We start from the raw sequence: 25,794 nt of genomic DNA on the forward strand, positions 1-25,794 counted from the left end.
TTGCAAAGAAATAATTTATGACAGAATGATCTAAAGAGACGACAAGATACGCGTTTTTGTTAATTTTTTAGTCGTCTTCACTTCTTCTTTTGTCTTGAATGTGTCTAGAGGGACATCTTGCGTGTGCTGACAAATGTAAGCATATTTGTATGAGTTAAACATATAATATAACTATTTAATATTATTGTGCACTTTTAATTTGTAAGAGGTGATCCCGATTTCATGTCCGCCTTCCTTGAATTAACCTGCATTCAAGTAATTTACAGCTCAACAATCGCAGCGGCCGATGCAGCCAACGACGCCATTACGTGGCGATATTAACTTACGAAAAATTAGCGGAAGCGGAAAACTCGCCAGCTATTAACATAATATTAATTTTTCTCCACAGCCGCACGAAGTTGCAGAAATACTTAGCTTTAAGATTCTTATTTTCAGTACCATAGCTGAGAGCCAGAGCCAGGACTCCGACTACAATACAATGGTCAACGGAGGTAAGAAAAATACTCTCGCGCGTGTGTGGGCCGCAATTTTAATTAATAACTAAAGATTTCTTACGTTAAAGTGAACTGACTAGCCGAGTTTATTACATTGTTCAACTTAAATATCATTTTTATTAAGGCCCACCACGTAAGTCGGCAACAATCAAAAAATAATAATAACAATAATAATATATACATTAAATTACGACGGCCGACGGACGCGAGATACCTCATGTTTGAGTCTTTATTATGGCATTATGCCACATGTGCCAGAAAATGAAAATGCGCATGAGAAATTGAATGAACAGTTGACAGTAGCCAATGGTGTGAAATTAAACACTTTGTTACTAATAAATTAACTGCCTCTGTGGAAAAAATAATTAAAGCCAAATTTCTTTAGAAAAGTGACCAAAATAACTTAACTACTCTACAAAACGATTAATGCTTGGTTTCTAATAATACAGAAACAAAATAAAATCAGAAATCTGAAAGAAATAACGTATTTTTGTCTTTTGTGATTATGTGAATGTATTTTTCCAATAATTCACTTCATAACTCCCAGCCACAGATATATGTTTTGTTTTCGTATGACATGTGAGCTGTAAAGGAAGAGAAAATTCAGCAAACTAGGGTAACATAAACACAGGTCATGTGGGGACAACTACCTCCACAACAATTTAGTAGAGTATGCGCATATGCAAATCTGGGAGTTTGGGCGCGCCAGGAAAATTTTTCCGGGCAGTTTCTGGCAGCTTGCTGTTGCTGCTCATATAGCTAACATTCACACTACCTGTATTCAAGAGCACGAGAAGGCGCTGCTCATATGCGACTTGAGGTATTTGCATGTGCATCAGCCTGCTGGCAACTGCTCAAACGTACATATTCACGACAACTTACAATTACTTATGTTGATAAGCGTCCTACTTTCTTGGACGATGTTGCTTCCCATACCATACCATATGAGCTCCAGCAATTGCTGATTGGTGGTTGTGCTTTGACTCTGCTGTGGTTCGATCGCCAGAACAGATCTAGAATAGTTTGTTTATTATGTGGAAAATTAGCTTCATGCCAGATCAATGGGCTTAGGTTGCAACGAAGTTAATAAATACCGGTACTATCTTAAGTTACAAAATGTTCTTAAACAGTGTGGTTGGAATATCACTCTAGCATTCAGCAACTCCTTATAATCACTTATTTGTAACAGAGTAAGACAACATTGTTTCACGTGAGGATTCGGATTAACAAGTATTGAATCCGAAAATGTGTACTTGCTGAGATTCACATTACTGTAGAACAGTCAAATCTGTAAAGGTGTGTTTTTATTTCAGTATAAAGATAGTAATTGTTTTCTTTAGTGTTTGAGTGTAAATATTACCATGAAACTGAAACTATTTGTGGCTTTAGATATTTAAAACCAATCTAGACCATTAGCAAATCATAAGCAAACATAAGTATTTGTATTGGCGCTGTCATTGACTAATGATTATTCTACACAGTAGTGCAGTGTTTGATTCAAAATTAAGTACCATACCGGTCAAACAAATGTACATACACAGAACTTGTGCCCTTTCAGAACACCTGACTAATACTGAAAATAGAAGCAATGCTGAACTGCTGAGACAAAAACCTTTGTGAAGGGGCAGAAACGAATGCAAAATCAATTTTATTCATTTGAAAATGATTTTCAAATGAAACGGCGTTATCATCAGGTAACTCCCTTATTAGCATATCTGATACTTCTAAACGATTCCTATGAGATACCCATTTCCATATCCCACATCTGTGGGACCTTTTTCCTTTGTCAACGTTCTTCGTCTAAAAGCTGGACAAACCCATACAAATAATTTCACTTGCCGCCATCCTGAAACCATTGTAAGTTGCGTTTTCTACTTACTCATATGGAAAGAGGTGTGTAGCGATCGTACAGTAATAACCTGTACTTCTGTGCATACCTATTTATATGTCTTTGCTATATTTACTATCTTTGGGTCTGCTTCACCAGAGAGTGAGGACAGTCTAGTGTTTACTCTTGCACTGTGATGTTAACCTGTGAACGTTATGCGAATAAATCGTTATTGTGCTGTAAGAAGTTGGTTTATGGGACTCAATACCTACCAAAACTCTCCATTGGTGTCCCCAGACAAGTTAATTCCGCGTAACACGAGTTATTGCAGCTCAGTTACGGAATTTTCGAACGAACTATGTTACCGACAATGCATCCGAACAACGATACCATGCCAGCCACCAGATTATCGGTTCCGCCTTCTACGGACATTTTAATTGAGTTAGAATCAGGTTTTCTTTCCACAGTGCTTCCGCATAATAGTGCTCCGAATGTGTGTTTACCCACATGGAATTCTTTGACACCTCGTGTGACCGTTAACCGTTACAATGTTAACAGTGCTACAGACAGTGCTTTCGACTCAGGCATGTCACAATCGTCATTTCGCGGTTTTCCTGACTACACGGGACATCATTTTTCGCCGTTTGTACCGAATTGTGATATATCGCTAAATGTGCTCAACGGACCAATTTGTGTGTACCGCCGATCGTGGACAGTGCACTACCTTCACTGGACTCAACGCCAAACCAGTTCTTTATGGCTCAGAAGGCTATTCAAAACCAAACTTTCCCGCCGCAACCGCCAACCACGGTTTCTGCCGTGCCTGCCGCGCTGCGTGTTCGGGGAACCATTCCACCCGCTAACATGACAACCGCGGCTGTTGCAACCGCGCCGCCCTTCGATGGCAACGTTTCAGTGTATTTTGTGCCTGACTTGGGTACTTTTCATGCATCCCCACCACTGCCCGCAATTCCGGTGCAATCGGTCACCGCTGCCGTGTCGGACTCCAACCTGGCTATGTGGGACAACATCGCCTCAAAGGCTCTTCCTGCACCGCAGCAACGTCTCAAGTGGCTCTACAACCAACCTGCGTCGCACATCTCCGCGCCGTTGAGTGCAGGTCAGTCATTGCCCACCGCTAACGCGGTTTCCTCAGCCCAGTTTATGGTGCCCCATCCTGTGGCCCACCCTCGTCTGCTGCCGCACTTTACTATCCACCAGCTCACAAGCCTGACTTACCGCCGTTTAATCAGTCTAACCCACGCATCTGGTTCGCCATTGTGGACAGTATTTTTCATTTTCTCCGAATTCACGAGGATGACACAAATTTTGCTCTCCTTGTCAGTCACCTCCATAATTTCACGGAGTTATTTTCTGATATTATACTTGACCCACCTGCATATGACAAATATGTTGCACTTAAACAAGCTATTATCGAGCCTGCGTCACGCTCCGAAACTGAATTGTTACGCCTAGCAATTTATCACTAACCACCCGGAGACCAGTCTCCTTCCCAGTACTGGCGATACTTACGAGCTATGGTTCCTAAGGAAGCCCTGCCAGACGACTCCCTTTGGACTATTTGGTTGGATAAATTCCCTTTAACCTTGCAGTTAACGCTCTTGCCACAGAGACACCTTCCCCTAGATGCTAAGCTGCGCCTAGCAGACGAAGCTTATACCCTACTGAAACTCCATCAAACAGTTGCTGGTTCCAACAGAGTTTCATCGTACACTCATTACACCTTCCTATATCCCCCAGCGACCACGCAGGACGTGACGCACTCTTCGCCAACAGAGGTTGGTGACTCTGCACGCGCAGCCACACAACCGGCTACGCGCGCCAGCATTAAACCACACACCAAACCGACCGCGCCAGGTACCGGGTCATCTGCCCTGCGGACAGATGACTCCGCTGCTTCTACCAACAGCAACAGGGCTCTGTCATCAGTCTGTGGTACTATGCAACATTCGGTGATAAAGCCGTGAAGTGCTGCGCGCCCTGCAATGCTTTAAACTCCGCGGACGGAGCGGTTTAAGCGCGCTACTCTGTCCTAATGAACCTCTGCACCTACAATCATGCTCTAATTTTGCGAGCCTTCCGATGCCATCTGCACGCCCGTACGTTTATGATCATACGTTACACTCTTCATTCTTAATCGATGACCCCTGCCACTGGCTCTGCTCCACCTGTTGAGCTTCTTGCAGCTAACCGCACACGCATTCCTGTCACCGGCACAGCTCTCGTCCAGCTCGATTTCAATACTGGTACTACATTCCTATGGTCCTTCTGCATAGCTTCAGTTGATGAACCCGTCATTGGTATAGACTTCCTCTGTCACTACAAGCTATCAGTGGACATCGACGATTCTTCTTTACTCTCAAAATCAGGCATTCGCATTCCATTCTCGACACGCACCACCAACACCTCATCCTCTATCATCGTGGAACGTCGCCGTTGTGCGGCACTCTCCGTCGATTTGGCTACAACAACGTCTTCTCTCATCCACATCCAATGTGAATCCTCAGCCCTCATGGTTGACAACAGCGCTCCTCGGCGCCGTCTTTGTGAATTACAGGCTAAAATCGACTCCTGCGACCGCACAATCGCGTCTCTTACTCCACCCCACAACGTTGTTTTGCCACCGGACCGCTCCTTTTCTGGTCGCCGTGTTCAACAAGACGCCGGGGCTACCAATGCCACGGATGCAGCTACTGTGGCTGACACCTCGCCGACCCAGCATGACGCCGCGGCGCCAAGGGTTACCGAGGGGCGCCCTGTTGCCACCCAGACCCCACCACACCGCCACAACACCGTGCGCGTGCCCTCGTCGCCTGTATCTGTCACCATGACACCTCCACCACTGACCTACGAGGCGCCGATTTCAGTAACGACGCCCGTTCCGAGATCTGCCGCCACACATGCCGCAGCCGCCACCACATCTACACCGACGCCCTCGGGGCGCCACATACAGGGCAGTCCAGGGTCTCCCTGTGTTGCCCCGCTAGGACAGTCAGGTCGACGACTCCACACGTCAGTGTGTGCTGTAACAGTGGGTACTGTACATCATATTCTCACGACACCGGGACCGCCGATCAGACACAAAGCCTGCGGGCTTAATCCAGAAAAACTCCTGAGTGCACGTGCCATCATATCCGAACTCTTAGACGCCAACATCATCAGATGCTCTAGTAGCAGTTGGTCATCTCCTATTCATTTAGTAGATAAACCCGATGGCACGTACAGACTATGCGGCGACTACCGCGCTTTGAATTCCAGAACAATCATGGATAACTATCCGGTGCCACATATTCAGGAATTCACACACTGGTTACATGGCTCTCAGGTTTTCTCAGTGATAGACTGAGCAGACGATACCGAAAAGACAGCAATTATCACACCCATCGGGCTCTTTGAATACTTATACATGCCTTTTGGGTTAAAAAACGCCGCTCAGACCTGGCAGAGATTTATTGACGAGGTGTTACGACCTTTCTCTTTTGCGTATGCATATTTAGATGACATTTTAATCTTCTCACCCTCTAGCGAGGATCATCAAGCCCACGTAAGTGCTGTCACAGACGCTTTGTCAAGTGCAGGTGTTGAAATCAACCAGGACAAATCGCAACTTGCGCTTTCACAAGTAACTTCTCTCGGACACGTGGTTTCCACTGCAGGTATCGCTCCACCACCCCCTCGCGTGGAGGTAATTACTAACGTCCCACGGCCGAATGACTTTCAAGGGTTACAACGGTTCCTTGGCATGGTTAATTTTTATAGAAGGCGAATTCCTCATGCCGCGGCATTACAACTTCCGCTTACCGATGCGCTTCGCGGGAAGAATATTTCAGGCACGCGCAAAGTTCAATGGACAGATGAAATGACGACGGCTTTCGACAAACTCAAAACGGCCGTTCAGACAGCAGTGACTCTTGCACACCCTATGCCGGACGTACAGCTTTCTCTTATGACAGATGCAAGTGACTCAGCAGTCGGCGCCGTGCTCCACCAACATTTAGGTAGTTCTGTCGAACCTCTACACTTCTTTTCGCGAAAACTGTAACGTGCTCAGACTAAATGGTCATCTTTTGATACAGAACTTTTCGCGGTTTACGCCGCCATTCGCCTCTTTCAGAATAACCTCGAGGGACGTGTCTTTGTCATTTACACCGACCACAAACCCCTTGCGGAGGCGATCCACAATCCGAGCAGCAACGCACCCCCTCGCAGACTTCGCCATTTGGAATACATTTCACAGTTTTCAACCGACGCATGTCATGTTCGCGGTTCCGATAATGTGGTCGCTGATTTTTGGTCGAGGATCGCAGTGGTCTCAGCTGACATATCCCTCACCGAACTTGCACGCCGCCAGCGGACTGAACACGAAACTCATGCTGAGTTTGATAGCTCAACCTCAACTCTTCGATTTGAAGACCGTTCGCTAACGGACTCAGACCTTACACTAACGTGTGACATTTCAACTGGACGACCTCGACCATGGGTCCCACCGTCCATGCGACAACCTATTTTCCATGCACTCCATGATTTAGCACACCCGGGCGTCCGGGCCACGATCCGCCTAGTGACTGAACGTTTTCTGTGGCCTGGCGTACGTCAGGACTGCAAACGGTGGGCACAAGCGTGTGTGTCGTGCCAACGTAGGAAGGTTTCCCGTCTCACCCACCCTCCTCTCGCCCACTTTGACGTACGTACCGGACGTTTACGCCACGTCCACATTGACATCGTGAGGCGCTTACCCCCTGCGGGCCCATTTAACTACTTTTTCACAATGATAGACAGAGCGACCCTCTGGGTCGAGGACACGCCCATCACCGACGCTTTCGCCACCTTTATCAAATCGTGGATCTCACGTTTTGGCTGTCCCTCCTCTATAACAACGGACCGGGTACGCCAGTTTGAAGCGAACCTCTTCGCACGGCTCTGTCAACTGTGTGGTGTAGACAGATTCCGTACGACAGCTTACCACCCTCAGAGCAACGGCCTGGTGGAGAGGTTCCACCGCACCTTAAAAGCAGCAATCATGCCACATGGTGGCCAGTGGACAGACGCCCTCCCGTGGGTTTTACTGGGCTTGCGAACCGCAGTCAAGGAGGATCTAAGTGCTTCACTCGCAGAGGTGTTGTACGGGGAACCACTCGTCCTCCCCGCCGAATACGTCGACGACTCACCTCCGTTGCCAACTGTTGACTGACCCCCGTTATTGGAGGGAGTACAGGTGCATGAAAGGGTACTATTAGGGGGATGCATGTGAAAGAAAACCATACCTCTGGAAACCGGGCTGAAGAGCTTTTTACGTACGATCTTTCATCAAGTCGATACTTATGATCGATACCGTCAGTACGAATGATCTTTGGTGTGCATATGTATACTCGAGTGTTTTTTTTTTTTTTTGCGCGTGGATGTTTTGTTTACTGGTGGTTAAACATGGGGACAGATAGCAGGCGAATTCAGGGTCCAGAAAATTCGACGTCATATTTATTGCACGTCGAAAAACCAGATCTGACTTACGCAGAGTATATAAAAAGTATATGTGCAAGCAATGGTGTCAGAGCCTGTGGGAGGCATATGGACGAACAGCGTAAAGTTTGTATGTAACTTGGTTGACGCTGTGAATTTTGAATGTAGAATTAGCACTGATGTAATTTGTCATCTGATTTTTGTAATTTTTTTTTAAGACATGAAAACTGGTGTGGTGAGTCAGGCTAAAGGTTCAGCCTATTTGGAACAGGAAAGAACGAAAGTTGTCTGTTCAGTCTTCGATCCCCGAGAAATTCCAAGGAAGTCTGAATACAGCATAAACGGCGAATTGTATTGTGAATTCAAATATGCTCCATTTTCGTGCAAAAAAAGAAGAGGCCATCAACAGGATTCAGAAGAGAAACAATACAGCTTGATGTTACGTAGAGCCTTAGAACCAGCAGTTTGTCGTGTAAGAATTATAAGTTTGTATTTTTCCGAAGACATTTTCTTTGCTGTATTATTGAAGTATGCCCACAATAATGTATAACTTAACAGTTCGAAATCTCATTTTTATTGTGCTGAGATGCCACTATTTTTTGTGGCCCATGTTTCAAACTAACACACGTTATTCAAAATAGGCTAATTAAACTTCCCGACCGATTTAAATAATATGTGGACCGGCGGTCGAACTTGGACCAACAGTTTTTACGAACCCCCACCCCCATACAGCTGAGCGTACAGAGTGATCACCAAAGGGTTCATTTTTCCGATACTTAGCTTCTGCTTTCCAGCCTCCTGCAGGTCCTTGAATAGTACCGTCCTGAGAGGGAGGATACAGCAGAAAACCGGTTAGTCATAACAATAAAATGATTATGTTTGTAGGATGAATTGTTCTGCCCTCCCACCTGCAATGAAATTCAGTGCTCTAGTATAGCCTATTGAATTTCCTTATGGTAAAACAGTTTGAGGGCTGGAACTTTAACCTCAACCCATTGTTTGGAAACTAAGGGGGAGGTCTAGAATACTGAAGTACTGAACCAGTCTGTGTGTTGTGTGTGAAGAGCTCAGCTGGTTAGTGCCTAGCCCCTAATACTGTAGAAAGAGCCCTGTTTCGAATCTATATCAGACATTTGCCTTTAATCTTTTAGGATGTGTTAAAATATTTACTTTTAATCTTTGTTCTGTCTGGTTTCTTTATGGAAGCTTATAATTGATGCACTGACCTCAGTAATACGCAAATAACAAATGAAACCAAGCCTTAATATTTTGTGTTACTGATCATTCATTAATGGATGTCATTATAAGAAAATTTCTGGAAGAAAGGTAGGCAGTAACTGTAACTAAAAGTTTGGGGTCTAGTGCAGCAGGGGATACAACCCGTCGGCTTTGGACAATGACGTCACAAGTCGCCAGATAGCAGTTTACCATTTTCGCTTTTGCTGTTATGTTTCAGTTTCGTTTTTTTACTGATTGCTTAATAAAGTGGATCTGTTTATTCTATCTCGTGAGATTTTTTTTTAAAAAGCCAAAAAACACTTATCAGCCACTGAAGGGAGCTACAACACTAAGAAGAATCGCTTCTCGATTGGCGACTTGTGACGTCAATGTCCAAAGCCGACGGGTTGTATCCCCTGCTACACTAGTCCCAAAGTTTGTATTTCATTTCTGGATATGTTAACTTGTTGCATTCTGGCTAATGGAAGTTAATGTGATGAAATTAGAATTAAATGTTAGATAATTATTAGACCACAGTGTGCTGATCGTTCTGCTGTTATCTTGAAAATTATGCTGCTTACTGATTGTCCTTATTGGTTTTCGTTCATTAATCTGTCATGATAGTGTGCCAGGGGGAAACTCATGTTGAGGTGGATCAAGGTGCAAATCTCTTTGGGCCATCTTGATGTAGGGCTTTCATTATTTCACTAAAACTCTTCAGGTGAATGCTACTATATTATCTTTTAAGAACGAATACCAGTTCTTTTCCCCTCATTTGTCTGTCTCCATCTCAAATGATTCCATTCTTGGCTAGATATTAATCACTTGCCTCTCTTAGGTCTTTCAGGGTATAATTGAGGTTGGCCTCTAATGATAACATTCTTAAGAGAGAGAAGTGTAATGAAGTAGTTTCAACTTATTCATCATTGCAATGATTAATTATGCTCATAGGCAACGTATACGGGAATGAAATAATGTTGTTACAGTTAGGTAACTCAGGCCAAGACTGAGTGGGGTACATTTATTGTGAAGACCAATAATGAGCCAAAGGAACTTTCACAGAGTATTAGAATCTGTGTAAATGTAATGACAAACTTCTGTTATCAGACTCATAAAGTGTGTGGGTTACATGTTGGACAAGGGTTCCGTTGTGATGAGACTCCATTAAGATAAAGCCATTGTCATTAAGGTGATGTGAACCTTAATCTTCATTCCTGAAAGTTGTTGTTCTTGAGGGGATTTTCTGAATATAATAAATGAATCAGTCTGTCCAGTGATTGGTTGTCCCCACTCATTAAATTTTTGGTACTCCAAACAGGATTTTACATTATTTTTGTAAGTTACAGTGCCTTTGTGAAAGAGACGAGGGTGGTTTTTGGATGACCAAGTGATGCCTTGTCATACACATTTGCTTACAGCTCTTGAGATTCAATGGCACATATTATTAACTTTAAATGATGACGGGGAACTGGGATACTTAAAAAATCAGACAATGTTTAGTCTAGTGCGTATCCTTCAAATCAAGTATTCCAAACTTCTGAGCTGCATAATCTTCTTCTCCTGTGGCCTTTGCAACTGAGACATTGGGCTTCTAAGAAGCCAAGTCCCCAGCATAACTAATGTTGTGTTCTTTACTCTTCCTGAGTAAGCAGCTGCCTTGTTGAAATATTCTGCAGTTTCGATGGCAGCATTTTTGTTGGTTAGTTAAGTGGTTACATGTTCCATAGATCATTTGAACAATTTTATTGGAATGTGGAATGAGTTAGTTTATAGGATATGTATGTGTGATTAGTGTTAACATTAATGAACATACTATCATTTTATTGACAATGTTATGAAAAGGATAATTGCTACTCACCATGTAGCGGAGATGCTGAGTCACAGGTAGGCATAACAAAAAGACTGCCAAACAAAGTTTCTGGCCAAACATGCATCAGAATCTCACACACACACACACACACACACACACACACACACACACACACAATGCGTACATACACATGACAGTCTCTGGCTGTCCACTATATGATTAATAGCAATTAACCTTTTCATAATATTGTATTATTCCATCCAAGATTTTCCATTGTTATCATGTTATTCCTACTCATACAGCAACACTTTATTAAAGGTCTTTTTGTTTTTTTGTATGGGCTACCACTTTTTAAATATAAATTTGTCAGTGGAATAGGAGGAGTTGTCCAGGAGAAATGAGTTTAAAGTAGATTTAAAATGTGCTTCATTATCTGTAAGAAATTTTATGTTATTGGGCAAATGGTCAACAAATTTTATTGCTGCATGTTGAACTCCTCTGCCACTGACAGCTTTAACAATGGGTAATAAGGGTCATTTTTCCTCTGTTGTTGTAGGTATGTACATCACTGTTCTTCCCAAGTTGTAGTGGATTATTATTTATGACAAAATTTGTTAGTGAAAATATGTATTGTGATGGTGCAGTTAAAACATGTAGCTCCTTAAAGAGGTGCCTACATGATGTCCGTGGGTGAACACACATTATTCTTACAGCATGCTTTTACACAATCAGTACTTTCTTTCTAAGTGGTGAGTTGCCCCTGAAAATTATTCTGTACAACTTTATTGAGTGGAAATATGCTAAATATGTCAGGAGGATGATACATTTAATTCCAGTATTAGCAATTATATGAAGAACAAAAGTAGACGAACTTAATTTTTTGAGAAGCTCAGTAATGTGTTTCTTACAGTTTAAGTTTTTATCAAATATGTACACCCAGAAATTTGGTGCATTCTACCCTACTTACTTACTTACTGACTGCTGTTCGTATGCTACTTCAGTAACTGGTAGGACTCTATTTGCTGTACAGAACTGAATGTAGTATGTTTTTTTCAAAATTTAGGGAGAATCCATTTTCAGAGAACCACTTAAGAATTCGTTGGAAACTGTCATGTACTAACTCTTGTGTTGCCTTCTCTCTAGTGGGATTTATTATAACATTATTATCATCTGTAAGAAATGCCAAGTTTGCTTCTTGAATGTTAAGTGGAAGGTCGTTCACATATAAAAGGAATAGGAGTGGACCCAAATTTGAACACCTTTGGACTGCCCATGTGATTTTTACCTGTCACTAGTTTCTTTTTTTTTTTTTATCTTTCCTACATTGTCTGAATCATCCAGCATAATTTTTTGCATTCTGTTTGTCAAGTGTGTCAGGCCATCAGTTCCATAAAAATTGAGTTTTTGTAAGACAGTGTCATGATCTACGCAATCAAGGCCTTGGAGAGATCACAAAAAATACCAACAGGTGATGCATTTTTATTTAAGCCTTTTTGTAATATTTGATGAGCGAATGTATAAATAGCATTCTCAATCAAGCAACATTTGTGGAACCCAAACTGTGACATTATGCCCAGGAATCTTTTAAGTAAAACTATTAGCTGATGTGAAAATAATTTTAGATGTTCAGGAAATAAACAGTTTGTACTGTGAACAATGTGAAATGTAGGTTACCACTATGTAATCCACAGTTGTATACTTTGTTTGAGGTTTTAACTAAAGAGAGAACAATGCAAATAACCTAAGGTTTGATACACTGGTATTTTCCAAGAAGATAGCTAATGATAGGCTAATGAAAACTACATCTGTACTCACCAAGGCACTTATCAGTTGTGGCAGGGGCTCCTTCAGGCACCACTATCATTTTCTCTCTTCACTGTTACGTTCACGATTGGTGTGTGAGGTGCAGGCTGTGCATTAGCTCTAACACACTGATTCTTTCTTCTTTGCCATACTGCAAGATACATGTGGAAGGAAGCAATATTTTTTGGAAAAAATTCTCTCTGAATTTTTATAGTAACCCTTTCTGGTAAGCACAATGTCTACCATGTAGCATCTGCTACTGAAGTTACTGAACATCCCCATGACCCTCGAGTGCTACTTAATAAGTCTGTGATGAAATGTGCTGTCCTGTGAATCTATTGTATCTTCTGCAGACTGGTGAACAGTAATCAAGAAATGATTGAACATGAGTTTTGTAAGCTTCCTTCCCTAGAATTCTTCCAATGAATCAATCTGCCATCTGTTTCTCTTGTAACTTGTTTCATGTGGTTGTTGTTCTTCAGCTGCCTCCTGATACATACTCCTCAATATTTTTCTGTCCTTAACATTTACGTTGATCAGTGGTCAATAATGTAGTTGGACAATAATGGGTCTTACCCTCTATTTAAACTGTTGGTTCCTGCACCAAATGTCAGTCTTATGCTGATCTTCCTTCAATTCACAGCAATTTTCTGGCATTCTGACTTGGCTGTATATAAAAGGATCGTCTATGAACAGCCTTATGGAACTTAAGAAAGTTATCAGTAGATCATTCATAAATCATGTAAACAGTGATGGTCCTACATCATGTTTGGTTAAACAAAATGCTACTTTTTTATCTCATGATTTTGCATCATTTAGTGTGATGTGTTGAGTTCTGTCTGCTAAGACAATCCTGAGTCCAGTCACAAGTTTGGTTCACTGTTCTGTAAGCTCATATTTTGTTCTCTAGGCAACAGTGCAGAACTGTATCAAATTCTGTCTGGAAGTCAAGGAACAATACATAAATCTGGTTGCCATTATATACTGCCTTTCTGGATCTGGTTGGATTAAAAGGAGGAACTGTGTTACAGTCTTGTACGAAGCAACCACTTACATTATTTTGTTTGTTTACTGATTGTATTACACTATTATATTTCTTTTATCAAAGTTGAGGTGTCAGATATTTATGTCAAAGAAATTTGATAGTGTAATAGGGAACTTGTCAAATCCTGCCTTTCATCAGAGAAATACGATGCCATAGATTTGATAGTGAAAGTCACTTGTCTTCTGTTCACTACAGTGTGAAATATAACTGCTTGGAGCACTGGCATCGTTACGGCTATTTGACGTCTGTGTAGTGTGTTTGTAAACATGGCTTCAGAGTTTAATTGGTGTGTTCCTTGGACTCTTTTTAATAATCTTGCCTTAATTGGGGGGGGGGGGGGGGGGGGGGGGGAGTGAGCAAGGGGCACAATGCATGCTATTAATTGTGTACTGATGGGCAGGTGGGATATGCTGCAGGCAACTTCAAATCCACATCCCCGGCCATTCATCTGTACATCTGAAACATCCAGGCAGCTTTTCAGCAAGCCAGAATGAAGGAGCTGGTCACACTATCAAAGAAAATTTTTTTCTTAGCTTTCCATTCTACATTGCCTCTTTTTGAACTATGGATACCACAAATTAAAAAGTGCTACATCTGTTATTAATTTTATAGTTGTTGGAAGACTAAATCTGTTAATTAAATTATTCAGAAATAAAAGTAGGTTTTACTGCCCATACAGCGTACTAAACATTTATTTACCTTCAGATATTCCTCCTCGAGTGCTTTATAAATCGCTTCACAAATTTCTGAAATCATTTTGGTTAATGTGCATTGTGGTATTCGAGTGCTTTATTGTAAACAACAGTAGCTGTCTCCTGTATCAAGAAATCACTGTGTTATGGTGACTCTGTTTTCTGCATATATGGCATTTCTCAAGTGAATATCCTGTTTTGTAGTATGAGAAGCCACTTTACTGAGCGAATACTGAAATGCACTCTCATCCATTTGTAAGTAATTTATATATGATTTGAGGTCCTCCACTTGCAGCTCTCTTAGCAAATTTTGCTGAATGCTTTTATTATCTTGACATAAAACACAAGGCTGCACTCAGTGTGTTTCCTTTTTTTCTGCCACTTCTATTCCATATGCACAGACAGTGCAATTACGGTGCAAGCAACTGCAGCGCATAATAATTTTTTTGACTGCACCACATTGAACTTTGATGAAAAATATGACGACAGTGTAATATCCTTTTCTGGTGCCATGTCAAAAGAAGTTTGACAAATGTTTGATCATATTTCTTTGTCAAAGAAATATGATAATGTAACAATGGCCTAAGACCAAAATGTACAATACTTTTGAATGTGCTACTTCGCACTTCTTAGTGTCTGTTGGTCAATGTTTGATGTGGATTGCTCAGACAATATTTAATTGGTTCCTTATCATAATTACTCAGTAAAATTTTTTCCAAACATTTACTAAATTCTTTTTAGTACTTTAATCATTCATACAGTAACAGCTATATATTCACTGATTCATTGCTCTGCAGGATGGTCCATGCGCGTGGAGCCGCCATTCTAAAACCAAAAAAGATGACTAAACATATTGCCAGTCAAGTAGAATGAGAATGGAGATGGGGGCAAAGTCTGTGACGTTATGTTGCCAACATTGTGGTCAGTTTGGGAGCTGCCATCAGCTAGACAGAGAATCATGTGAGAAAAATAATTGTGACTTTCATTTTAGCAAAGCTTTATTCACTCTTGAGTTTTGTTGCATTTTCCACAGAACATAGCAAGTGTAGGAGATAACACACAGAGGTTATAGGATATGTTCAAAATGTTATCCATCACATTGTAAGTTGGTTGTTATCCACTAGGCTTATTCTTCATAGACTTAAACCAACATTTGTAGTAGAATGCGAGCACAAGCATCAATAGTCCACTCCCTGAGATGTGCAGGGTTTACTGATGTATGGCTGACCCTGGTTTCATGCAAGATGTGGTGAGTGCTGCACTCTTGCTGAATGATACCATAGTAGTAGTTGATCTTCTTTCATCTGTAGCCATTGTTGGTCATCCAGGTTTCAGTTTGTATAACACATGGCCAGTTTCACAGAATTTTGTGAATGGTTTCACCACCACGCTGTGGGTAATGGGTGGCCTGTCTAGGTGGCATTTGTTGAAATCTTCTGTGACAACACTGGTGTTCTTCTCTTCTGATATCAGCATAATCTCACTTTGACTTATGTAATGCCATCAGGTTTCCTGTCACATGCAAGGAAGTAACATCAGTCATTTCTCGAGAATGAATAAAGTTGTGCTCAAATGAAAAGCACCACTGATTTCTGATGTAATTCTGTATCTGTTTGATATGTCACATGACCCTCTTTCCACATCACATGATGCAATAGGCATCACAAGATAAAATATTTGGGTTAGTTACATATACCTTATGTCTGAGACTAAGGCCAACTGCTATCCTGTGAATGTGTCTTGGTCTTTCTTAAGTTTTGCTTCCATTATTGAGTGCAACATCAAAGCTTCCTCTCCAGTGCCTGTGTCTTTCCTAAAGCCAAACTGACCGTCATATAACTGATAGGATCCTTTCTTCCAGGAGTGCTAGTTCTGTGAGGTTTCCAGAAAAGCTTCTGTTAGGTTTGGAACGTAGGAGATGAGGTACTGGCAGAATTAAATATGTGAGGACGGGTCATGAGTTGTGCTTGGGTAGTTCAGTCGGCAGAGCACTTGCCTGTGAAAGGCAAAGGTCCTGAGATTGAGTCTCGGTCCTGCATACAGTTTTAATCTGTCAATAAGTTTCATATCAGTGCACACTCTGCTGCAGATTGAAAATGTCATTCTTGTCTGCTGAAATCAAGCAATGGAAAATCCAGGATGGAATGTAACAATATTGAGAAGGAAAGTTGCTACTCACCATATAGCGGAGATGTTGAGTCGCAGATAGGCACAACGGAAAGATTTTCACACTCAACATATCCGCTATATGGTGAGTAGCAACTATTATTGTCTGCTGAAAGTTTGACAACACCTGAAACTTCCAGTAATCTTCTTCCAGTTGTTGGAGCTTCATGCAGTACCCTTCCCAGTCATCAGCAGTTACTGACAGAAGGAATTCATTCGCAATCTTAAACAGATTATCTTTTGACATGTCCACTGAAATGTTGCGCTTCCTAAAGAATCTTTTACTTTTGCCTATGGCTGTTCCAAACACTCAAATCACAATTATAGGGTGACAGGCAGACAAGCTTGTGGGCTTTCTCATTTGCCATTTCATCAATCATGTATGTTTTTTTATCAAGCTTATGTTTTTGAATTAAAGCAAACAGAGCCTGCTTCCTCATGCTGACATTGCAGGCAACACTCCTCTTTTGCAGCCATTTCATTAACTTCACTTTTGGTATCATTCCATGTTGGTGGTTTGGCCACTTTTATCATCCATTTTGGTATGAGCACTGTCCGTCACAATAGCTGTCTTTGGAGGAAGATTTGGGAGAAATATATTTGGAAACCGCCTTTAAAAGTTTCCAGAATTTAGTTTACCTTGGTAATCCTCATTTGTGGATTTAGCCCAGAATTTTAGTTTGACCTCATTGATGAACCCCTTCCTCGATCCAACACTTCCAGTAATAAGTATTTTACCACCCCTTAATGCTGACATCATCCTTCTGCCAACATTTACGTGCCGTCATATTACCATCTGTCAAAGTTTCATCCACGTGGAATATTTCAGTCACTGCTACCCTATGATATTTTATTTCTTCAATGAAATCAGACTGCCAATCAATAATGCTTCCAAACTTTAGCAGTGGAGACCTCTTATTCTGCATTTTTTATATTTGAATGCCATGGACAACAAAATATTTTGCTGAGATTTAATACTCCAAGTCCAACCTATCTTTTCTTCGAGTACTGGTCGAGGTTTCCACAGACTGGGAACGGTCTTCTGCACGCAGAAATTTTAGATTGTCTGCTTCCAGACACCTCTCAGAATTATGCAACTGGATTTTCCCAGTACATCTTGGCCCAAGTGAAAGAGAAAATAAATGTTAGAAAGTAGGTCTGTATTGTGTGCAGAACATGTTGTTACAAGTAACAAAGTGAGTCCCCCCCAAGGGAAGTATCAACTTGTTGAAACCACTTGTCTAGGTATTACACTGTGCAGCTACAATTAATTGAATGAAAATAATGATGATATAAGAAAAGTCAGTGCTTCAAAATACTAACAAGAATCCTTTACAGATGATTGGAAAAAGTGGTAGAAGCTAATCTGGGGGAAGATTAGTTAGGATTCCGGAGAAATGTAGGAGCACATGAGACAATTCTGACCCTACAACTTCTCATAGAAGATAGATTAAGGAAAGGCAAACCTAAATTTATAGCATTTGTAGACTTAAAGGAAGCTTTTGGCAGTGGGGGGGGGGGGGGGGGGGAGGAGCGAAAGACTTTACAATTTGTACAGAAACCAGATGGCAGTTACAAGAGTCGAGGTAAGATGAATAAGGGTAATGGAATGTAGTTGGAATAAATCAGGTGATGCCGAGGGAATGAGATTAGGAAATGAGACACGTAAAGTAGTAAATGAGTTTTGCTGTTTGGGAAACAAAGTAACTGACGATGGTTGAAGTAGGGAGGATGTAAAATGTAGACTGGCAATGTGTGTAGGTACATGGTGACTCCCGCCCCCCCCCCCCCCCCCCCAGATATGGTGAAGTCAAAATTTATGAAAAACAAAAACAAAAAATGAAACAGCGATCGACCATAAGCGTCAGCAAAGAAAGACATTAATTATGAATGCACAGTAAGCTGCGGGAAACAAAAAAAAAAGGGTCATCATTCAGTTTTCTTTGTACATGATTTTGTTTCTCACTCTCTTATATGTAGAAGTTCTGTTAAGATGTGCTGCTTGGAGTATGATGGACTATGACTGTTTTGCATCATATATGTTTCGAAATAAGAGAAGACTTTATATCGGTATTAAGTATTTTTATTGAAGTGAAGTGGAACCACGTAAAGAGGATTTTCTTCATTTATTTGACACGCACTGGTGTCCTTGAAGTCGGCTGCCTGCATTTACAATTGAAATGTAAGAGAGGAAGTCCGATTAGCCCAAATTCGTACATGCAGAACATTTCTAATAATGCAAATGTAATATACTTTAAATTAAGTTTTTTTCAATTCATGTATCTCTCTTTTTTATTATTATGACCCAAATGACAAAAGCGTTTCTGAAGAAGAGAAATTTGTTAACATTGAGAATAGTTTTAAATGTCAAGAAGTCCATCTGAAAGTATTTGTATGGAGTGTAGCCATGTATGGAAGTGAAACATGGACAATAAACAGTTTAGACAAAAAGAGAATAGTAGCTTTTGAAATTCGGTGCTACAGAAGAGTGCTGAAGATTAGATGGGTAGATCACGTAACTAATGAGGAGGTACTGAATAGAACTGGGGGAAAGAGAAATTCGTGGTACAAGCTAACTGAAAGAAGAGAGACATCAAGGGACTACCAATTTAGCACTGGAGGGAAGCAGTGGGGGTAAAAATCATAGAGGGAGACGCAGAGATGAATACAGTAAGCAGATTCAGAGGGATGTAGGTTGGAGTAGTTACTCAGAGATGAAGAAGCTTGCACAGGATAGAGTAGCATGGAGAGCTGCATCAAACTAGTCTTTGGACTGAAGACAACAACAACAAGAAAGTCAGTATGTCACAAGACTCAAGCCAACTATCTATGGGGTACCAGCTAAGTATCTTTACCACAATGTTTAATGGGAGTTTATAAAAAATTGACTTTTTTACTGCAACTTCAGCCACCTAGTTGATGACAATAAACTCTTCTACACACACAAACAAGATGACATCTTTAAAGTAACTCAGATGAGGGGGAAGGCAGTTTCACTGTCAAACTGAAAAATTTAAACTTAAAATTACCTCTTTTTGCCACCAGTTTCCTATAACTTCACAGGATTTTATTTACAAAATCTGTGAATTCTTCTCACAGATCTGAAGCTTGCCCCCTATGTATGTCACTGTTCATCTTGTCAGCTGAGAGACAGGAGGTGCAATGGTTTATTTCTGCTCTCTTGATTGCAACATTCAGTGAAATTCTTATTTATTTTTCTTGCTCTAGTCCTTAATGTACTATCCTTTGCTTTTCTCCGAGGAGTGGAAGGAGTATCTGGTGTTGCCCAGGATGGGCCAGCAACTACTTTGTCCCTCAGAGAGAGATGTATTACTTTACTACAAATCATAACAGTTACATAACAATGGCTTCATATGCAAGGTTCTGTATTATATCGCTGAGGTCAGCAGCAGCTGGATGCGAACGTGAGAGGACTCGATTCAGAACTAGAGAGCCCCCATTTTTCTCTTTGTGAACAAACTGTGTTACTTTCAGCACCTGACGTTGGAAAATCATGTGTTGTTGTAGCCTTCATAAATGATAAGGGACTATGGTGGAGTGCACTCTGATGACCGTCTTCCATAATGTTTGAAATGGAATTTTGTATCATCGCACAGATCTACCTGGTATGCAGTGTATGGATGCAAAGAGATGGCAGAAACTAGAACACAATATGTCTTTAAATATCATGTGTTTACAGTTTATGTTCCTACACCTGTTCAATTTTCATTAGTTTAGATGTGTCCACCACATTAATTTGTACCACTTTGTGTGTGTTAAGTTACAGTGCAATATTTATATGATAGCAGCCCATTAGCTTCTAAAAGAAACAAATGATAGACCTAGATTACATTATGAATCTTACAGTTTCTTTGAAACAAGTGTTGCGAGAAAAGACCTAAGTCCCCTAAAACAAAATTCTTCAGCTCTCCAGGACATTATCGCTGAAGTAATTTCTTCTTCTTCAAAAGTGGAAAAGAAATTTCTGTTTGGAAATGTTGGTGAAGGGATAAAGAACTGGCAACAGTATAATACTTGTATTTGTATGGCTTGACAAAAAAGTCATGGATAACATTTAAAGTCTTGAAAAAGACTCGGTGAAGATAAATTGGAGCCATAAGAAACTTCTAATTTATGTCATTCAAGTTCCCATGTACTTACACGGTTTGCAATAGTAGTATTAGCAGCAGCAGCAGCAGCAGTAATAGTGGTACATTTATAGTTTAAATCTGATGAGATAGAAACTGAATGTGGTTTGACATTAAAATTGATTACTGATATTTAAGTAACATGAGTGTCTTATTTCTTTCATAGCATGAGTTTCCAAATTTCCAAGTGGATGTCTATGTTCTCGTGCTTGAAAATGATGGATGTGCGCTAGCAGCTGCTATCAACTCGGCTGCTCTCGCACTAGCTGATGCGAGTGTCCCCATGTATGACTTGGTGTGTGCAGCAACTCTGGTATGTTACTTATAGATGTAGATAAGATGTTCATGTGATCTCATGTCATCTTTCTGAATATTTGCAGATGCTATCTATTTGTGTTAATAATGATTTTTTTTCATATCCCTATTGTCATTCCCTCCCACCTCCCCCACCCCCCTATCTTTCCTCATCTGTGCATATATTTGATACTATATTCTATAAATCGTAGAGGGAGACCAAGAGATGAATACACTAAGCAGATTCAGAAGGATGTAGGCTGCAGTAGGTACTGGGAGATGAAGCAGCTTGCACAGGATAGAGTAGCATGGAGAGCTGCATCAAACCAGTCTCAGGACTGAAGACCGCAACAACAACAATTCTTGTTTATTTTCTGGGTTTTCTCAAACATGTATCATGAATAAATTCATTAGTCATCCTTTTAATCTGCCTCTTTTCTAGGTAATTCTAGGTAGCACCATTCTAACATGTGTTTACATAGGGTGCACCAGAAACACCTGATGGTTTTGAAACTAAATCAACATATCAATTGAAAATGTAAATATTTACTTTTTGATAAAAATAATTCTCTTTTTTTATGGAGAATTAGTGTATGGTGTTATTTCTTGAAAATAACATTTGGTAAGTGTCCACCATGCTGAATAACACATTCATGTAGTCTCTCTGGAAGAGGTAACATAAATCGCCACAACATGTTTGGAATCTCACAAATTCAGTCTTTCAGCTTGTTGACAATGATTGGACATTGCTAATAAACTTTCTGTTTAGGATAATCCCACAAAAAAATAATCATGTACAATCAGGTTGCATGAATGAGGAGGCCGGGTTGATGTCCCAAAAGTGAGAAATGACTCTTTCAGGAATCCCATGTGCAATATGGGCTGTCGGTCCATCTTGCTGGAACCATAGGTGGCTATGGGGATCAACTTCATGGTGCAGAGATGTTTACAACATGGCTGTGTAGTGCTCAGAATTTACTGTCACAATATGGCCCTCATTAGGAGGGAGGGGGGGGGGACAAAAACCTATTGAAGGTAAAAAAGCATTAGGCCCATAGTTGTAGGATAAAAGTACCTGTACTATGCTTTGATATTGAGATTTTGAGTTTTCCTTAGGTTCTGTGGTGATAAAGTTTTCCGATAAGATGGCTGTCAAATCTGCTGTGGCTTTTAGTAATTTACATGTTAATACTGTTTCATCTGATAATGTGTAGTGGTTCAGAAAGAGTAGTTGAGTGGGCCATAAATTATGCAGGTAAACAAATATTTTTTTGAAAATAGAAGAATTTATGAACTACCTGCCTCGGTAGCTATAATTGCGGACCACACCAGCTACAACTTTTAGGAATCTGCATTTAAATTTCCTAATTGTGGTACAGTAATAAGCCTAGATTTCAGCTTACGTGTTATAGATTGAGAGATGCAAGGAGTCAGAATAGATTGCAGACACATGAATTTTTGTGCTATTGTACTAAACACTTTATTTGAAAGTTTGATTAGTAGGGGATTAAGTTGCAGAAACAGGATGTGAGAGTAACTTCTTTCACACCCTGGTGATGGAGCTAGACATGGAGTCTCATTGTTTCACTGCATGGAAGGGCTGCCAAGTTGCTAGCTGCACGGTCTGAGGCGTTTTGTCACGGTCCATGTGGCTCCCCCTGTCAGAGGTTCGAGTCCTCCCTCGGGCATGGGGGTGTGTGTTATCCATAGTGTAAGTTAGCTTAAGTAGTGTGTAGGCTTACGGACCAATGACCTAAGTAGTTTGGTCCCATAAGACCTTACCACAAATTTCCAAGTTGTTCATTTCTTGAGATGGAAGCTCCACATCTGGTGTTGGAAGTAAGAGCTAAAAACAGAAAACATCTAAAGCCATGGAAAAACAAGATTCAAAATCAGTTAGCCCCTGTTTTAATCATAGTATGCCATTGATCCCCTGGACAATGAAACTGTGCCCAGTGATTGTATGAGAACACAGGTTGTGCAAAAAGGGTAGCAGATGTGATCCACAAAACTACTGCCAACATCATTGATATTCATCTACTGTAGAATCCTAGAATATAATCTGACCTCAAACATAATCAGGTCCTTCACGACAAGCCTAATGCATTCTGTAAACATCAGTTGCATAAAACCCACCTCATGCTTTCATCATGACATATGAAAGTCCTAGTTAGAGCAAATTGGGTAGATGCAGTACTCATGACTTTCAAGGCCCATTTCACTCATACCATCATATGAGGTGTCAAACACAATTTGTACCTGGGTAAAAGATTTCTGGTGGGGGATGGCACAGAACCAGTTGGGACTCTTACGGTTCATATTGTCCATGAATGATCTAGCAATGAACATTAATAGTAACCTAGACTATGTTGCAGATCGCAGCTATCTATAATTAACTACAATATGAAAAAAAACTGCACATATGTTTAGTCAGATAGTTACAAGGTTTGAAAGTCAAGCAAAGATTGGCAACTTACGGCCGCAGCGTACGGCTTGGTGACCCAAGGATTCCAGACCTGGGGTGTGGTAAGTGCACCGTGTCCTGTCACTGTAAGCTCTGGACGTGCTTTAATGACCACCATGTGGTGCAGCGGTGGAACATTGAGTGTCACAGGGAACGGCAATTGTGACTTGATGGTCTGGGTTATGAGGATGGTACAAACTTACCACACCTTACCTAGGCATACAGGACTCTGTCTAGGTGGACTTTAATTCTCCTAGCTGTGACCGAGATTGATCCTTTGAAAGAGTGAAAAGAAAAAAGGGTAGTTTTGAGAAGGTTTTGCTCTTCTGTATCCAAAAGGGTTTAGAGGGAACACTGTTAGTGGAAACATCAAATTCCCAGCAAGCAGCTAACCTCCAAAAAGCTAGATGCCTCAGGAGGTATGCAATAGAAACTGAACTGCACAACACCTTGAGCTACAGCAAAGGCATTGTAACTTGCAGGAATCTGGTTGACATTCCCAAGGAGGAATTGCAAGGTGAGTGGGCTTCAGAAGTTATAGTTGACACGCAAGACCTAACGAAAATGGTGGATGAGGATCTTGTCAAATCCGACTCCTTTATCCTGATATCCATTTGCATGAAACTTCCTGAGCAAGTTAAGGGAAATCTCCTTTGTCTAAGCATGTGCCCTTATGTCCCCAACCCACTATGTGTTTCAAATGCCAGCACTTTGGGCATGCTACTCTGGAGTGTAAGGGAGAAATCCCTTCTGGCAAATGTTTATGGCAAGGGCATCCACAAAAGAGTCACTTGCTCATCTCCTTTGAAGTGTGTGAATTAGTCTGGGGCTCACCCTGCCTGGAGTCAGGACTGCAGCGTGTATCTTGAAGAACAAAAGATACAAGAGCTTACGACTAAGAAATGCATCCCATATAACCAGGCCAAAAAGACCTATAAAGCCATGCTGCCCCTAACATTTGCTACCTCCTTTACTTCAGTTCTTACACAGCCAGTGTAGAAAGCTGGTGCTGCTACGCAAATGGAGATTGCTTGTGTCATCACTAGTACCTGCATTTGTCAATGCACATTTGCTGCTGAAGTCATTTTGAAGTGAGTTTCACCCAACAATCCCAAACTGGCATGTAGCTCTTGGCGGTTTAAGTACTAGCCAACAGAGGACAACCTCACAGCCTTTCGAGTTGCAAGAGTCGAGGTTCGATACATCAGTAATGAGAGCAAGAGGAGGTCATGGCAAGTGTTCTTGGACTCCATCAACTATTCCACTTCTACAAAAGTATGGGAAGCCATCAGGAGGATTTCCAGTAAACACAGTTGTTTACCAATAGCAGCAATACTGAAACAGAGGTATCTCCAGACAACATCCAGAGACATTGCTCAGATGGTAGCAGACATTTTGCAGCGACTACTGCCAATGCCAGCCAGGATCCAGCATTTCGCCACTACCTTGCAACTGCAGAGAGGGTCAAATTGGACTTGAGCCGATAATTCTGAGTCTTACAACTGCCTTTCTCCATGTGGGAGTTGGAATTGGCGGTCTGAGACTCGTGATACTGCACCAGGCCATGACCTAATCAAGTACTGTATGCTTCGACATTTGCCAACAGCATTAAAGGAAATCTTCCTCATATGTTTTAATTTGATATGGCAGACAGGGCAGTTCCTAACTCGTGGAGAGAGGCAATTCTGAAACCTCTCCTGAAACCAGGAAAGGGCTGCATAAATCCCAGTAGTTACCAGAGCTTGGCATTAACGAGCTGTGCAGGAATGACCCTGGAGTGTATGGTTAACCATCATCATCTGGTTGTTAGAGTCCAGGCACCTCTTTAGCTGCTCTCAGTGTGGATTCTGGAGATTTCAGTCCATTGTCCCTAGGAGGTTTTCCTGCGTAAACATCATTCTCTAGGTACATTCTTTGATATCAGTAAGATGTACAACACTACTTGGAGACGCAGTATTCTCGTGAAAGTCCATCAATGGTACTTTGGTGACCACCTCATCATCTTCATACGGTTTCTCCTGTCTAAGTGCTTTTTTAGGTCCTGAGTTGGTGACTTGCCCTCAGATTGTTTTGAGCAGGAGAATGGTGTTCTTCCCGCCAGTGTTACCTTCTTTGCCATAGCCATAAACAGTATCATGTGTGTGGTAAGGAGTCATGTACAGTGCTCCTTATTTGTGAACTATTTTGCTATTTTCTGTTCCTCCTCCAGAATTGCATCAAGGACCCATCAGTTGCAAATTACAATATAGATGTTGGAGGAGCAAGCTGCAAAGACAGGTTTTCAGTTTTGTGAAGATAAGTGTGTGTGTGCATTTTAATCATTTTTGTTGTATTTTTAATTTACCTGCCTGGCA

At 41.2% G+C, this 25,794-nt stretch overlaps 1 protein-coding gene across 1 annotated transcript in view; it reads left to right on the forward strand.

The window, feature by feature from the left end:
* The first annotated feature begins 7,730 nt into the window (after positions 1-7,730).
* The window catches only part of LOC124802627 (exosome complex component MTR3-like), a 31,237-nt gene continuing 13,173 nt past the window's right edge, over positions 7,731-25,794 (forward strand). Inside the window, exons 1-3 of the mRNA XM_047263516.1 lie at positions 7,731-7,930; positions 8,019-8,272; positions 20,849-20,995. Of these exons, the coding sequence (XP_047119472.1) occupies positions 7,768-7,930; positions 8,019-8,272; positions 20,849-20,995 (564 nt within the window). The 5' untranslated portion in view covers positions 7,731-7,767. The remainder of the gene's footprint in view (positions 7,931-8,018; positions 8,273-20,848; positions 20,996-25,794) is intronic.

The sequence above is a fragment of the Schistocerca piceifrons genome, chromosome 6, assembly GCF_021461385.2.
Source record: "Schistocerca piceifrons isolate TAMUIC-IGC-003096 chromosome 6, iqSchPice1.1, whole genome shotgun sequence".
NCBI lineage: Eukaryota > Metazoa > Arthropoda > Insecta > Orthoptera > Acrididae > Schistocerca > Schistocerca piceifrons.